The 16,616-nt window shown below is 38.8% G+C and overlaps 1 protein-coding gene across 1 annotated transcript in view; it reads right to left on the bottom strand.

Moving 5' to 3' along the window:
- Positions 1–234: 234 nt before the first annotated feature.
- The window catches only part of RGS5 (regulator of G protein signaling 5), a 53,915-nt gene continuing 37,533 nt past the window's right edge, over positions 235–16,616 (bottom strand). Inside the window, exons 3-5 of the mRNA XM_047784039.1 lie at positions 15,465–15,526; positions 6,439–6,605; positions 235–1,828 (exon numbers count right to left, since the gene is read on the bottom strand). Of these exons, the coding sequence (XP_047639995.1) occupies positions 1,667–1,828; positions 6,439–6,605; positions 15,465–15,526 (391 nt within the window). The 3' untranslated portion in view covers positions 235–1,666. The remainder of the gene's footprint in view (positions 1,829–6,438; positions 6,606–15,464; positions 15,527–16,616) is intronic.

The raw sequence follows: 16,616 nt of genomic DNA, 5'->3' as shown, positions 1-16,616 counted from the left end.
AGAGTTTGAAATGGCAAGTATTCAGGAAGGGCATATTATCCTTTGAATTTAAAAAAAATAAGGAAACTCAACAAATACAGTCAGTGTTTACTCAAAGGATACAGTAATACAGTTGCTTCACTTTCAATATTCTTAGGAAATAACTGAAAAATGTTCAACAAGCATGTGAAACTAGGGGTGGGTGAATGAAAAAGAGAAACAAAAGGAGGAAATACAAGACTAAACAATGTAATCTTCTACTTAAACATTTCAGATTTTTATTAATCCTTTCAAAATACGTTTTTAACTCAGTATCCTCACTTTGGTTGCCCTCATACATAGTTTGTGTCTCTTCATCACTAGATTATGTAAATTATTGCTTAATAAAATATAAAGATATGCAAAAAAAATCTAGCAAGACTTATAATAATGAAATACAGAATTAAAAGTTTAAACCTACTAAAAAATTTACCATGGCCTATCAATTGACAGTGTGTAAGGCATATTAGGGGTATAAAAGTGCATTTTGGCTATGAATACAGCTCAGTAATGCAGCAAGCAAAAGAGGGAAGGAACTCGGAGTTGCTAAAAGATCACATTATTTTGCAAAATGCAGGGTACTTTAAAACTCTATCCCACTTGGAGAGTCTCTGCATCTAATCAAATTAACTTTTCTGAAATAGTTTGAAGACAATAATCATTTACTAAACAAACAGATGGCGTCATAGGACAACTAACCATTTTAGGCTTAACAAGATTTCCCCATTTTAGTGTACAGCCCTCTTAATATTGAGGTGGGAGAGCATTGCGATAGGAGTAGCTTTTATTTTAGATGATTGAAATGAAAAATTTTGGAAATTTATACTCATACAGATTTTAAATACTTTAAAAACTGACATTGTAGGCCTACATAATAGAGGCATAGATGCATTTGTAAAATATTGATTTAATACCAAATTTGGTAACTTTATGCCTGGGGATGTACACGGGAAGTGAAAGGAAAGAAACCATATGGACTGGTTTCAGATGGACTTTGTATAAACAAAATATATTCATGGGTGTATCTCTTGTTTATAGTCTCCAATTAGCACAAAGATGCTCTCAGAGGAAAATCAATTTATAAACTATATATTTGCTTCAAAAATCAAATAGTGCTGCCTCATGAAATTCTTACTGCCTTTTACTGACCAAGTTCGGAGATAACGAGAGGGGTGACCCCCCACACACACACACACAAATGGATCAGAATTAAAACAACAAATGAGATCAGTTCATCTCACTTGAAACTGGTCTTTCCACATCCATATTCTTTTTCATATCAGTTTAGGGGGAGATCCATTATCTAAATCAAACAGACCCATATTCGGTGGTATCATATTCCTGTCTTATGTTTCCTCAGGTAGAGTTTTTCTGCCTTTTTGATTGAGTTTTACAACAACATACAAGAGTAGAGTGTAATTAAGAATGGGGACAGGAAAAGGAAACTGGATAAGGAAGGGATTTGATTTGGGTAATAGATTACACATCCAAGACAATGTGGGCAAAAGAGTAAGCACCACTCCCTGGGACTTCCCATTTGAGAATCTTTGAGCAAGCTGCTAGAGGAAGATATGTGAGTTGCTGGGAAATGTAGGGTTATTATGGAGGAAATAACACTCAGGATGTTTCTCACAGCCCAACTGAATCGCTACTTGATGAACTCCTGATAAAACTCAGAGCGCACGAAGCGAGGCAGTGAATCCTTTTCCATCAGGGCATAGATTCTTTTCTGGGCCACATCAAAGCTGCTTGGGGAAGGTTCCACCAGGTTCTTCATTGTGATCTCCTTCGTGAAGTGGTCAATATTCACCTGTGAGCCAGGAGACAGGGTCACTGAGTCAGCCCAGGTTGTGGGGTTTTTAGGTGAGGGAGGGAGAGAAGAAGAATTTCTCACCAATATAACACATGAGAAGAAGAGAGTCATAGAAAGTGAAAAATACCATATCATTTCTATTTTATAGACAAGGGGTAAGACCACTGGTCCTTCAACAAATGCATGACTCAGATTAAGATCCAACCACTGTTACATACCCAGCATTAGAAATGAGCAGCTAACACATTTAATCCTCACAATAATCCTAAGAATGAGTCTTTCCTTTTGCAGAGGAAAGATGATGTGTAGAAGATAGATAGATAGATAGATAGATAGATAGATAGATAGATAGATAGATAGATAATAGCTAGATACATGCATACATACATACATACATAGACAGAGCCTTCTTTGGGACCATAGAGCTAATAAATGTATTTGAATGCAGAGATTCAGAATTTGAATCTAAGTATCTTGATGCTTAATCCCACAATTGTCCTGCCACAGTATTTGATTTCACACCTAGTAGAGAGAAGGAAGAGGGAGAAAGAAATTCTGACAAGCAATCCAAGACCTTTTGCATGCTCCCGAGAAATAAGGAAACTTGGTCTTTTCCTGAAACAAACCAGGAAACAGTGGTCCCAGTACAATAATACCAATGGCAGCTAATATGATTTCTATTTTATAGACAAGGGGTAAGACCACTGGTCCTTCAACAAATGCATGAGAGAACTACTTTTGCAGGCACTGTGCTGGTGAATTCATTCAATCTTACAATGCTAGGAGACAGATACTGACATCTACGTTTTACACCCGAGGAGCAAAAATGTTAACATGATTTGCCCAAGGTTCTAAGTGGTAGAGAGAAGATTCAAAATCCCAGCAATGTTCCTTTGACCCAGCAGACTGCAGTGTTGGAAGCTATTGTCTGAATGCAGCACTGTTATACTGTGCCACTCCTAGGAACACCATTCAGGTTAAGGTCCATGTGAATGGTCCCCTGGAGTTGTGCGGTATGCAGCCTGCCTGAGCTTGCTTGAGTCTGACTTGAGGGAAATCCCTATACCTCATGCTTTGTGTTCCAATGACTCCTAAGATGTCTGAGTGTAAGAGAGAAAGAAACAGGACCCAGATCAATCAATGGTTCTGAGAACCTTAGAAAATGTTTTAGGTCTCTCCTGGGATACTAGAGGTTCTTTATACTGAGAGAAGATATTTGGGCTCAGAAAATTATGGAGCGGCTTTAGGGCAGAGTCAGAAACAAAGCCATTATTTGGCAGTACCAGACCAGAAGAGACAGGAGGAGTCAGAAGGGTTGAAGGTCCAGGATGAAGTGAATTAGACTATGACAGGTTTTCCACAGGTGAGAGGGGCCTGTGTGCTTTGTGCAGAAATGGCAGGAGACTATACAAGCAACACTGGAGACAGCCTCAGAGGAGAGGTGGTCTCATGCCTGCCTTCAACAGGTGACTCAGAGTCCCAAAGAGGTCAAGTTCCATGCCCAATAAATAGGGGGACAGAGGTGAAGCTATAATGTATATTTCTCTATGCTCAGTCTGTTATTCTTCCTACCACACTAAAGCAATGTTTCTTCCTTCTCCTAAATGTGAACTGACCTAGGTGAACAGCCTTATTTACAACAGCTGAATTTCTAAAAATTATAAAACTGGAGATCCCACTGTGGTGCAGCAGAAATGAACCTGACTAGTATCTTTGAGGATGCGGGTTTGATCCCTGGCCTTGCTCAGTGGCTGAAGGAGCCGGGGTTGCAGTGAACTGAGATGTAGGTCGGTTACAGATGTGGCTTGGATCCCACATCGCTGTGGCTGTGGCATAGGCCAGCAGACATAGCTCTGATTCAACCACTAGCCTGCGAATTTTCATATGCCACAGGAGTGGCCCTAAAAAACAAACAAACAAAAAAATGTAAAACTACCTCCTAATCCTCCTAATAGTATTTTTTAAAAGTACTGTATTTAAACTTTCTAACACATTGTATCCACCAGCAAATAACAGCTATTTATCTTGTTATTCTTATGTGCCTGGGCCTCCTCTAATGAAGCATGTTAATGAATACTCATTTGTGTGCTATTGGGCCAAGAAAATATTTTTCATTAATTTAAAATATGGAAGGTTGACAATTTGCAATACACAAATTATCTACTTATTGAACCACACAGGGCCATTTCTCTTTTTAAAAATCTTAGTTTCGGGGAGTTGTCTGGTGGCCTACAGGTTAGGACTCATTATCACTGCTGGGGCTCAGCTTACTGCTGTGGCTTGGTTCAATCCTTGTCCCAAGAACTTCCTCATGCCATGGGTGATGCCAAAAGAAAAATTTCTTAATTCCAATTTTACACTGTATCTCTCCTTCAGTTCCTGTTACTAAGGAGCTGAGGAGAATATTCAGAGACAGAAAATTTAAATTACTATTTGCCTGGGTAAATTTGCTATGCAGATCATCTGATACTCACCAAAGTGAAACAGTAAATTTCAGGGTCAAAATACAAGATTTGGAGATTTTTTTTTTTTTGTCTTTTTGCCATTTCTTGGGCCGCTCCCGTGGCACATGGAAGTTCTCAGGCTAGGGGTCGAATCGGAGCTGTAGCCCCCAGCCTACGCCAGAGCCACAGCAACACGGGATCCGAGCCGCGTCTGCAACCTACACCACAGCTCACAGCAACGCCGGATCGTTAACCCACTGAGCAAGGGCAGGGACCGAACCCACAACCTCATGGTTCCTAGTCGGATTCGTTAACCACTGCACCACGACGGGAACTCCAAGATTTGGAGAATTTTTTATCTAATAGCTACAATTTATTAAGCATCTTCTAGGTGTACATACATATATGTGAGATGATTATGGCTAAATGAACTGAGAATTAGAAAGATTTAAATAGAAACTTGCCCAAAGTCACATCGAGAAAGGTCTGCAGTCTGGATATCTGCATCCATTCATCTCAGAAATATTCACTGAATGCGTATTATGTGCCAAAGGAAGGATTTACTTTCTCTCTGATGCCCAGCTCAGAGATTGGAAGCTGGGGCTATTTTAATTAGAAACTCCACTTTTAATGTCTCATATTTTTATGATAACCACTAATGTTTTAATGAAGAACCTAGAGAAAAATGTTTTCCTAGTGATCAGAGCAACCAGCTATTGTCCAGATGGGTCACCACCATTTTCAGACATTGCAACAAATCCTAGAATTCTGTGAAGAGGAATGAAGTTGGTAGGAAGACAGGATGGAACTGGAAAATCAGTTGAAGTCAGTAAATATGTGTCAAATCTCCTTGGCAACATCACACATAGAAATTCCATGCTGGCACTAATGGCATTAGTTGTAGGGGAAAGTTAACATATACGCATGGGATGGGAGACTGAGATATAGAAGAGAATATCTGGAGAGGGTTCCAAAATAATTTCCACAGAAGACTAACACCAGTTCCATTCCAGGCGTCTCACTTTCTCCACCTCGACCCACGGTCCTTTACAATCTTGTGCTCCTGACCTCAACCTCCTGTGTCATGGAGGAAGCTCATCTGTTGGTATTAGGTATATAATTTATCCATCACTCAAATACATTTGCCCCATAAGAAGGACCAGTGATGAGTAATGCATTACCAAAGGAATAAATATCAAATGGTAAAACCTCAAGAGTCTAGAGGCATCTATGAGAGAAAAAAGATATTGGGGACTTTACCCTCTCAAATCATCTTAAGTTAATTACATCCTACCTAGAGGGTTTCCTTGGATCACCTCTATGCTTGACCCCAAATCTTGATGAAATGTTTCATGTCCAAATTGGATTATGGGGTGCCATATGAAATTAATGACCTGACCAAAACATGATGGACAGGTCTTGCTGAGGTCCTGAATTCCACATAATAAGCCTTTTCAATTTAGTTTCATAAATAGCAAAGGGCAGATAAACCACCCCAAACCTTCTTTGAAATCAACACATGCCTTGTCTTTAGCAGTCAATTAATGGTATGTTGTCTTCTGATATCTCTAGCACTGTTATCTTATAACCATTTGATTTTCCTAACTACAGTGTAAATGGAAAAGGCCTGGAGCAACAAAGGGAAGAGGGGAGAGTAGAAGGGAGAGGAGAGACTTTTCACCAAAAAAGCGGGGGGCAGGGTAGAAGGGGAAGAGGAAAAGAGAAAAGATAAAGTGGTAGGAATATACATTAGACATTAATTAGTTCAAAGGCTGAGATACATATTTTCACATTCATAATTTAGTTTCATCCTCACAACAATCCAGAAAATAGTCTGATTGTCCTCATTTTCACCAAGAAAGAAGCTCAGTTTAGAGACTTAATAATTCAGCCAAGATCGTACAACTAGTATCATTCCTATTTGCAATATCATGCAACTGAAGTAAGATGCACATTGCTAGAAAGTGGTCGGAACAGAGTTCAAGTTCATATCTGACCATATTGCTTCATCTTTGCCCTCAGTAGATGCTTAAGAAAGGTTGTCCACTCTGTAGCAGAACTAGCCTTTAGCTGCAAACCATATCGCAGATGGAAATCCTTCCTGGGAAGCTGGTGAGCTGATCCCCACCAACGGCTACCACCCACCTGCTCATCAGGACCAACCTCTTTAGGAGCCTCCGACTGGATGAATTCTTCATAAATCTTCTTTGCTTTTTCTGCCATCTTGACTGGGGACTTGATCTTCTTGTAGTCCTCACAGGCCATCCAGAACTCAAGGTTTTCCTCACTGAATTCAGACTTCAGGAAACTTTTGAAGCTGGCAAGTCCATCTAGCAAGGAGAAGTGTTACTTGAGGAAATTTTTGCTATTTATATCTATCTATCTATCTATCTATCTATCTATCTATCTATCTATCTATCTATATAACATTATACTCCATGGTATAATATAGGTTTATTTACTATATGTTTCTGCCATTTATATAATAACTTTACAAAATTAACTCATTTGTGCCTTATTACAAACCTACGAGGTAGGTACTGCTATATCTTCCTTTACAAATGAAGTGAGAGAGACCAGGTAACTTGCTTTTAGTTGCCACCTGGGATTCAGATCCAGGAAGTCTATATTCTGCTGATGAAGTTCACCGTATCTGGCATCAAGAAACACTGTGAACGCTAATGCCATTCTGGGTACTTATCAATTTAAAAAAAATGCATTTAAAACTTGATTTATCAGTGCAAGTAATATTGTTGATTGTTGTGTATAAACTACTCACAGTCTCTCTTTTTTTTTTTTTCTTTCTACAGGTGATGTTTGAGCAATTATGTTCCAGGTAAGTAAAATAGACATGGTTCCTGCCCTAATGAAACTTGTAGATTCTGCGAGAGGTAGAAAGAAAATAAAGAAATACACACAAAAATGTACGCAACAAAATACAGCTGTATGAAAGAGAGTAACAGAAGTGTCCTCGCCTTAGTTTAGGTTTAGAGAAGGCCTCTGTGAGGAAGTGACGTTCAATTCAATTTGAGACGTGAAGGAGGAGTGGGAAAGGGCCCGGTGAAGTTTCTATGCCAATCAATTACACATCAGTCTTTAAAATATATTAAATTTAGTGTGATTATAACTAATGGGATCCTGTTTGCTGTGTACTGTTGCTCATATGGAATATATTTCAGCTTATAATGTAAATACATACACACACACACATACATACATATCTATATGAACATATATATTAGGGATTCTCGGGCCTGATCCTTTGTTTTCTTTTGCTCTCCTACTCTTCCAGCTCTAACCTCCAAAGTGGGAGATAAGAAGAAGGCAAGGTCAGGATTTAGGAAGGCACTGGAGAGGGACAGAGGAAAAATCACTTTATACCTTCAGTGTTTTCTTCCTTTGAAAGCTGACTATATACGCTTTAAAAAAAAAAAAAAAAAAAAAAACCCAAATGCTAACAAATGCGTATGTTTTGAGAAAGAATCCATGCCCATTTACTACCTCAGGAAATAGATTTCTAGAGGGAGGGGAGAACATTCTGGTTTTCCACAGCCTGTAATATAGTCATGTGCCTGGCATGCTATTTGCCTTCCAGGGCAGAAGGCTGGAGTGACTGTCACCAGCACTTCAGGGTCCACTTTTCCTCTGACTCGTTCCCCATTAGGAGACACTGATGCAATTTATTAGCTCTACTTGGAAAACATATTCATGTACTGAATTCATTTCTTTTGACCTAGTTTCAATCTATTTCCCTTTCCGTTGAATATTTCTCTCTACTCCTTTTTATAGACTAAATTTTCATTCAGTCGTCTTTGCCTAATACATTGATTTCATACAAGATGCACAAAATGTGATGATTAAACCAGAAATATACAGATTTTTTTTTCAATTTTCCTCCTATACATTTTTATTGTTTTCATGCCTTTCGCAGTCTCTTGCAACTATATTCAATTCTAAAGAAACAAAATGGCTTAAAAGTTATAATTTTCTTGGATTAGGGTCAACAGTGATTTCTGGATCCAAACAAGACATTTTGCATTTTAATTTCCTCTCTTTGTACTTAACCTAAAAAACATATTTTTTATTCACCAACACCTAAAAATACACCGAGGAGCAATGGTAGGTATGAAAAAATTTTCTCTAAAAACCTCGCTAAAAGAACTACTATAAAACCATTTGAGGAATACCCATCCTGGCACAGGAAACAAATACAACTAGGAACCATGAGGTTGTGGGTTTCATCTTTGGCCTCGCTCAGTGGGTTAAAGATACAGCATTGCCTTGATCTGTGGTATAGTTCACAGACACAGCTCAGAGCTGGTGTTGCAATGGCTGTGGCCTAGGCCTGGCAGCTGTAGCTCTGATTAGACCCCTAGCCTGGGAACCTCCATATGCCATGGCTGTGGCCCTAAAAAGCAAAAAAAAAATTACAAAAAAGACGTTTGACAATGCTCGCTTTTCCCTCTGCCCATATTTCCTACTATATCTCCAGCATTATTGGTTATAACTCAGTAACATGGGAGTCAATGGTATATGCTGAAAGAAGACATAAGAACGAGTTTGTTCTCTGTCATCCTTAAAGTTTTCATAGTTTCTTAAACATAAGGTGTCAAGGAGTCTTTGTTGAAATGGGAAAATTCCCAAGCATTTTCTAGCTGCCAGGAAATGACAAGAGGAATGAGGCCTTGAGTTCCCACACAATCAGGCCTGAGACTGTGTAGGAAGCAATAACTTCACAGAATAAGTCTGGGGTCAATTTATTCTCATCGGCCCCATGTCCTCACAACAAGGTGATTCAGGCACTCTGAATCACCCTTTCCACGTCTTTGAAAAGGGTAGAGATAAAATCCCAGTCCTCCCAAAACTTTGTTATTTATGACTTGAGGAAACATGACAGGATTCCGCCACATATTAACATTTACACAACATTTACCAAGTGGTCAGATCCAGGGAATTAGCTTGGAACGTAACTTTCCAGTATAGTGAGTCCATTTCCTGGGTGCTGGTTTCATTACCTTCGTTGAACTTCATGATGCTATTTGAAGGCTTTTTTTGTCGATGTATGCACTTTAAATAAAACCTCATACAATGGCTTTATACTCTATGGTCTGGGAGTTGTTTAAAGCTGTCCTTTCTCTCATCTGGATTTTGAATAGTCTCTCAAAGAGTCCCTTCCTAGGACGCTCTAATGCCACTCTCCTCCTTAACCTCTAGTTTTCTACTGTTCCATTCCTTAGAGATGCTCTCTGCTGAGTTCCCATTACCCTTGAGAAAGTCCTCTTGGGTCAGAGTCAAATCTACTCCAGGCCAAATGTCTCTGTCCTGCGAGGAACCTACACATCTTCTTTGCCTGATACCTTCCCCTGTCCACTCCACATCCTGGTAGAGGCGAGCTCCCAGGACAAAGTCCTGGTATATCCCTACATCCTTCCTTGCCAAGTCTGCACAGAGCCTCGATATACCTCTCAACACACCTCTGCAGGCATCCACTGCCTAGGAAGCAGGTGAAACCCATCCGATCCTCTGATCTGGTGAGAATACTCTGAAGTGTGACCTACACTATAATCGCTAATACGTGAGGTCACTTTTGACATCATGTGAAATAAAGTAGCAGCCCTGCCGGAGAACAGAGTGAAATCACCTGTAAAACCACTTTAAAAATAAAAGGGATGTAAGACAAATCCAAGTCAGATTGGTATAAAGGCATAATGTTGAAAAGTAGATTAGCACAAACCTCTTCTGGGAGAAACATAGTGAAACAATATTGATCGCTGATAAGTTTCATTACAGAGTTTACAGTTTCAAGGCATGGGCTCTTGAGTTAAGATTGCCTGGGGGTGGATCCTCACATCCCACATTACTGCAGTCACTTAGGCAAGTAATCTAACCTCTCCAGGCCTCAGTCTGCCACATCTGTTAAATGGGGGTACTAATGGAACCTACCTGACAGGGTTGTTATAAGGGTTACATAATTCATGTAAAGCTCTTATATAGAGTTGAACCATGAATGCTGACTTTCATCAGCATTACTCATACCCACTTTGGAATTAATCTTTATCATCATACAAAACCCAATTCAAATGTTGCCTCATATACAAGGCGGCATTTTCCTAGTACCTGCAACTTGCTGTTGAGGACTATTATCATTCTGAGAGGAACTCACTTTTCTCAGGTTTTTTTGTTGGGATTGTTGGCTTTTATGGCTGTCTTTCCCTGGAAGCTGTTAATTCTTTGACTTTGAGGTTTGACTTCAAGTTTTTATTGCTCTTTGACCTTCTTTCAAAATCATCTCATCTTCCCTTAGGGGATGAGGGGATGCACTGAGGGTTTGGGATGGAAATGCTATAAAATTTGGTTGTGATGATTGTTGTATACTATAAATGTAATAAACTTCACTAAGTAATAAAAAAAAAATCATCCCACCTTCTAGTATAAATCTGTGAGCCTAACATTTAATAGAGGTTCAAATGGAGTTAAATAAAATCCATTAAAATAAACAATTCCTGGAGTTCCCACTGTGGCACAATGGGATCGGCTGCGTCTTGGGAACACTGGGACACAGGTTTGATCCCCAGCCCACCACAGTGGGTTAAGGATCCGGTGTTGAAAGAGCTGCGGCTCAGATCTGATTCCCTGCCCTGAGAACTCCATATGCAATGTGGTGGCTAAAAAGGAGAAAAGAAAAGAGAAGAGAAGAAAAGAAAAGAATTCTTCCCAAGTTACAAAACTGAAAAACACAAAAATTAAAGAAAAATAAGAGTTCCCATTGTAGTGCAGTGGAAGCGAATTCAACCAGTATCCATGAGGACTTGGGTTCAATCTCTGGCCTTGTTCAGTGGATTAAGGATCTGGCATTGCCATGAGCTGTGGTTTAGGTCACAGACACGGCTTGGATCCTATGTTGCAATGGCTATGGCATAGGCTGGCAGCCACAGCTCTGATTCAGCCTCTAGCCTGGGAGCTTCCATATGCCATGGATGAGAACTTAAAAAGCAAAAAGAAAAAAAAAGAAAGAAGAAAAAGAAATTTACTGATTTACTGATTTTGCTATTGCTGTAGTATTTTATTTCATGGGCAAATTACCTAACCTCTCTGTGTCTCAATTTCCTTTTCTGAAAAATATGGACTGTTGTTGTACCTAAGTCCTAAAATCATTGCAGTCATTAAACTAAATATGTGCAAAGTGCATATATTATTGTAATGCCATGTAAGCTATGAATATGATGTAAGCTATTGCTTATATTAGTATAGCTGTTTCTGGAAGGGAAATTGTGGTTACCAGTGAGTAAGATGATGATAAAGATGAGCTAGGAAAGAGAAGGGGGAAGATAGGAAACCAAAAAAAGAGAAGCAGAAGGAGAATGCAAAGTTAGAAACAAAAAGAGGAGCCCAGATCCAGGCTATTCCCTCCCCCATGCAGGAACCCAAATCCCAGGGGAGTCTCAAGGAAATGTTCTGACCTTTTGGAGCTCCTGGGGCAAAGAGATTCACATAAAAACATTGCTGCAGCTGGGTTGTATTTCATTCTTCCTCTGCTCTTAGAGACAGTCACATGGAGGAGTTTAATGTCACCATCTTATTTAAACTCCCACATGCAATCTGTTTTGTGTTTAAAAAGCAACATACCAGTTATGTGCCCCATGGACCTACCAAAAGAAAACAGATGGTGCCACGTATAAAACTGAAGACAAAGCGTAAGAAATTGATGTTCTTTCAGAACAGAGTCAAATACACTGGGTGATTCAAAATGATTTTTAATATGTTATTAGGGAATACCTATTAGGTGTTAACAGGTTGAATAGATTATTATTGTGTAATAAGATACAATAGAATATAATACGCATAAATAATACATGAATCACTATTCCATACATCTGAAACTAACACAATATTGTAAATTGACTATTCTTCAATTTAAAAAAATATTTTTAAAAAATGAGGAAAGAAAAAGGAGTCATGTTATTTGGGAAATAAACGATTGAGTAGCAGCTTAACTGTCTTATTTTTCCAGAGGTTTGGTGCCAATTGTTATCATTTCCACTAAAGAAAATGTATGAAAATGTGTATTTAAGGAATGCTTGGGGAACTGTATCAATTTAAGGAACTCTTAGGAAACTGTATCCTACATTAGCACGAGAGAATGCCAAATGTTTCTCATAAATCAATAAGATGCTGCTCCTTGAGGTTAAGATGTTCAATTTATCAATTCGAACATATAAGAAGGGACTGTGAAGTTTTAAATGCATGTTTTTCAAATTTATCTTTCTTCATTACCTGTTTTGCACCAATCCCAGCTAATGTCAGAACTATAATAATTCTGGTTAAAGATGGCTAATTTTAGTCGATTCAAATAAGAATATCACATTAAGAACTGACTTGTCATAGTTTGGCTTAAAGTTATTCATGATGTGTTAAACCTGGTATTTGAAAAAATTGTTTCTTCAGGTTGACAGTGTTGGAGTAGAACTACATGGACATGTCTGTCATTCCACTAGCCCATCTCTAGGCACAGCCTGACAGAGAGAAGCAGAGATAAAATGGGAATGGAGAGACAAGCAGGGAGAGTCATAGAAGCAGACAGAAGTAGAGGGAGAAATGGAAAGTCAGAAGAGAGAGACAAAGACACAGAACAGAGAAAGGGAGAACAGAGGAAAGGAGAGGCTGTCTTATTTGCTGATGGTATCAACTCCCATAGGGCATGGCTCTCCTTTGTTTCCATGAGAGCTCTATATCCCTACCAGAAAGTCTCTTTTTTTTATTCAGGCTAGTTTGAATAGACACCCTTTCACAGAATTTTGACTAGAACAGATATAAAATGTTTTTCTATTTATTGCTTAGGGAAATTGCCCATCTGAAAAATATTTATTACTTAAGAGGAAAATTATGTGGAACTTAAGATTACATATACATACACACAGACACACATACCAGTGTATATATATTTTAAAAGTGTATATATATTTTAAAATTGTATATATATTTTAAAATTATATATAGTTACATATAATTTATATTATAATTTTAAAATGTCTAAATAAAATAGTGGGAATACCATATGTATATATTCACAAAAACATGCCATATATTTCCAATCTAAAAAGCAGAAAATATTACTGTGAAAAATCTCAAGCCACAAGCTCACACCTCTGTTTACAAGCTAAAAGATTTCAGTCCCTCAACAAATGCTAAGGTGTTGATACTAACTGCCTCTGGCTTAAATTCTACCTCTCTTCTTCTTATCCCAATAGCTGTCCATCTCTTAAAAGCCTGAAACATATAAAGCCTGTGTGGCTCTAAGGATTAGTATGACTGAAAAGCACTGTATACAGGCACATAAATATATTCTTCTGCTTAATGGTTTTAAAAGCATGGAAAATATCTCTGCTAATCTTCAAGTGTGTTGAGTATAACAATAAATACTTGCGCCCAGGGTACTTAGAATTCATAATATATAATACGTTATCTATCAGGTTGCTATTGGCCCTAAAACCTTCTGTGTAACACAATAAATAAGTCAATAAACACAAATATTTTTTCTCCTTATTGACTTCATGGAATTTCTGTGTCCAAAAAGGATAACAAAGTCATTCATTAACCCAGTTATTCAATAAGCATTTATTAAATGAACACTTTATATGTGTCCAGGCCAGGTACTGTTTAGCACAAGAAATAAAAAGAAAATCAAAGATGGATAATGTTGAGAAAGTTCCAAATTATAGGTTTTGTTGTTCTGCCTCCAAATACAAGAGATTGATTCTATAACAGGTAAGCGAAACTTAACCTACAAAAAAACAGGACATAAAAAATGTTCATACAGGAGTTCCCATTGTGGCTCAGTGGTTAATGAACCCAACTACTATCCATGAGGATGCTGGTTTGGTCCCTGGCCTCACTCAATGGGTTAAGGATCCAGCACTGACATGAGCTGTGGTGTAGGTCACAGATGCAGCTCGGCTCTGGTGTTGATGTAGCTGTGGTGTAGGCTGGCAGCTACAGCTCTGATTTAACCCCTAGCCTGGGAACCTCCATATGCTGCAGGTGCAGCCTTAAAAAGACAAAAAAAAAAATGTTCATATATAGTTCAACATACATTCTTTGTTATCTACTCTTTGTCTATTAATCATAATAGTCTTATGAGAAGTATTTTTTTTAAATCCTTATTTTTGCAAATCATTTAACAAAGCTTCATGTTCCATTCTTGTGGCGAAAATATAGGTAAGATATCTTACACTGAATCATATTTGCAGAGTGAACAATCTGACAAATATTTGTTACTAAGCCCTGGCTGTCAGTGAGTTTATAGTTTGTCATAGGAGGGAGATGGCTTTATCAGAGTACAATGTGGCAAGTATTAAGTGGCATAAAAGCTGTGCAGACAAATTGCTCTGGAAACTCAGAGGAAGAAAAATCATTCTGGATAGTCAAGAAGACTAGGCATTTAGTATTTAGACTAGCTTCTATAGGAGAGGAGAATTTCAACAGATAGAGATATGAATACAAACTATTTTAGCCAAAGATACTACATATAGAAATCCTAGGTGGGGTGGAGAACAGTTCAATTTGACTGCAGACCAGCCAGGTAGTTATTATGGAGAATCCTAAACATTGGAAGTTTGAACTGGACACTTTAGGCCTCGGGAATCAGTAAGGATTTTGCATTAGGGAAAAGGCAAATAGCGCTCGGGTATTTTGGCATTAGCTTCGAGAGGGGTTCTTGTTGGCAATTTTGTCATGTCTTGAATGAAGATACAAAAGGCTTGCTGCCAGATGAGGAAATTTAGGCTTGGGGAGATAACAACCCACATCAGGTTACAAAAGCAATTAATAGAATTTTGAACTAGGACACAGCACCCAACCCACACCTCATAGGACAGTGATAATTACACTGTTACATCCAATCTGTATCAAGCCACTATGAGGCTAAACTGGAAGAGGCAGTATCTCTCTTTTACTGATGCAAATTTTAAGAAGCACACAGGTCAAGCCACTAGCTCTGCTCACACAAGTAAGCAGGACAGATGGGAATACAATCTGCATTCCCAAGTCCTCGGGACACCTTATTTTCACATTCTCCCACAGTGAGCTGTTTAGCCACACTCCCTTGGCATCCTTCCAAAATCAAAGAAACATCAAAATTGGGGGAGAATTCATGGGCAACCAAAGGCTGTTACCCTGACCTTCAGACTTACAGTTGTTCTGCAGGAGCTTGTCCAGGGAATCACGCCACTGCAGGGCCTCATCCAGTGATGGTCTAAATCGAACATTAAGAAAGAAAAAGATGATGGCCATGAGAATCCCTTGGTTAACCACATACACCAACAGTGACTTAAACCTGCTTTTCTTCCAAATGATACAACCAATGACCCATTCTCAGGACAAAGGAAGTGGAGTTATTTTTTCTAAACAAGTGGCTTTAATGAGCTGGGTTTGCTTTCCTACATCTGTCTTGCATAGTTTCATCCCTTGTTGAACAATTTGGTTAGTCCTATCACTTTCTCTTTTCTTATCTTTAAAAAGAAAGAAAGAAAGAAAAACTTCCACCTGCAGCTTGTGGAAGTTCCCAGGCTAAGGGTTGAATTGGAACTGCAGCTTCTACCTATGACACAGCCACAGCAATGTGGAATCTGAGTCACTTCTGCAACCTACACCGTAGCTTGCAGCAACACAGGATCCTTAACCCACTGGAGGAGGCCAGGGATAGAACCTGCATCTTCACAGACACTGTGTTGGGATCCTTTTTTTTTTTTTTTTAGGTCTGTCAAGTTTTTAATAGTCTGAGCCACAAGGGAAATACAGAGTACTGACCCTTTTTACAAGTAGAATCTATTTGTCATGAAGCTGTGTCTTGATATTCTTGTACATCCCATGACAGTACCTCCCATTGTGGGTTTTTTTGTTTGTTTGTTTGTTTGTTTGTTTTGTCCAAATGTAACTGAATAAAATCCAGTTGTCCCATTATAGGGATTGGGCTCTCGTTCCCTGTTCTTCACCTGTGTGGCACTTTAACCACGGACTTAATCTGCAAAGGGTGCTTGATTCCATATCCACACCCCTTGCCATCTCTCTGGGGCAGATAGAAGACGGAAGGTGGGAAGTTGCCTCATGGTGGGAATGTGATCACAGTACATCTACAGTTTAAAAAACCTAGGTGCAGTTTCCTGCCCGAGTAGAACAGGACAATGATTCTTTTAAAAGATTGACTCCTCCTGACCAAAAAAGTGGTCAGACACTGTGAATGAGAAGGTTGTCAGCAAATGTTCTGGATTGCTGATTCTAAAGGAGAAGATAATAGTTAACATGGAGTTTCCCCTTAGGCTGTTCTTATTTTGACATTTATATAT

The sequence above is a fragment of the Phacochoerus africanus genome, chromosome 6 (assembly GCF_016906955.1).
Source record: "Phacochoerus africanus isolate WHEZ1 chromosome 6, ROS_Pafr_v1, whole genome shotgun sequence".
Classification (NCBI taxonomy): domain Eukaryota; kingdom Metazoa; phylum Chordata; class Mammalia; order Artiodactyla; family Suidae; genus Phacochoerus; species Phacochoerus africanus.
This window is presented reverse-complemented; position numbering and strand designations above follow the sequence as displayed.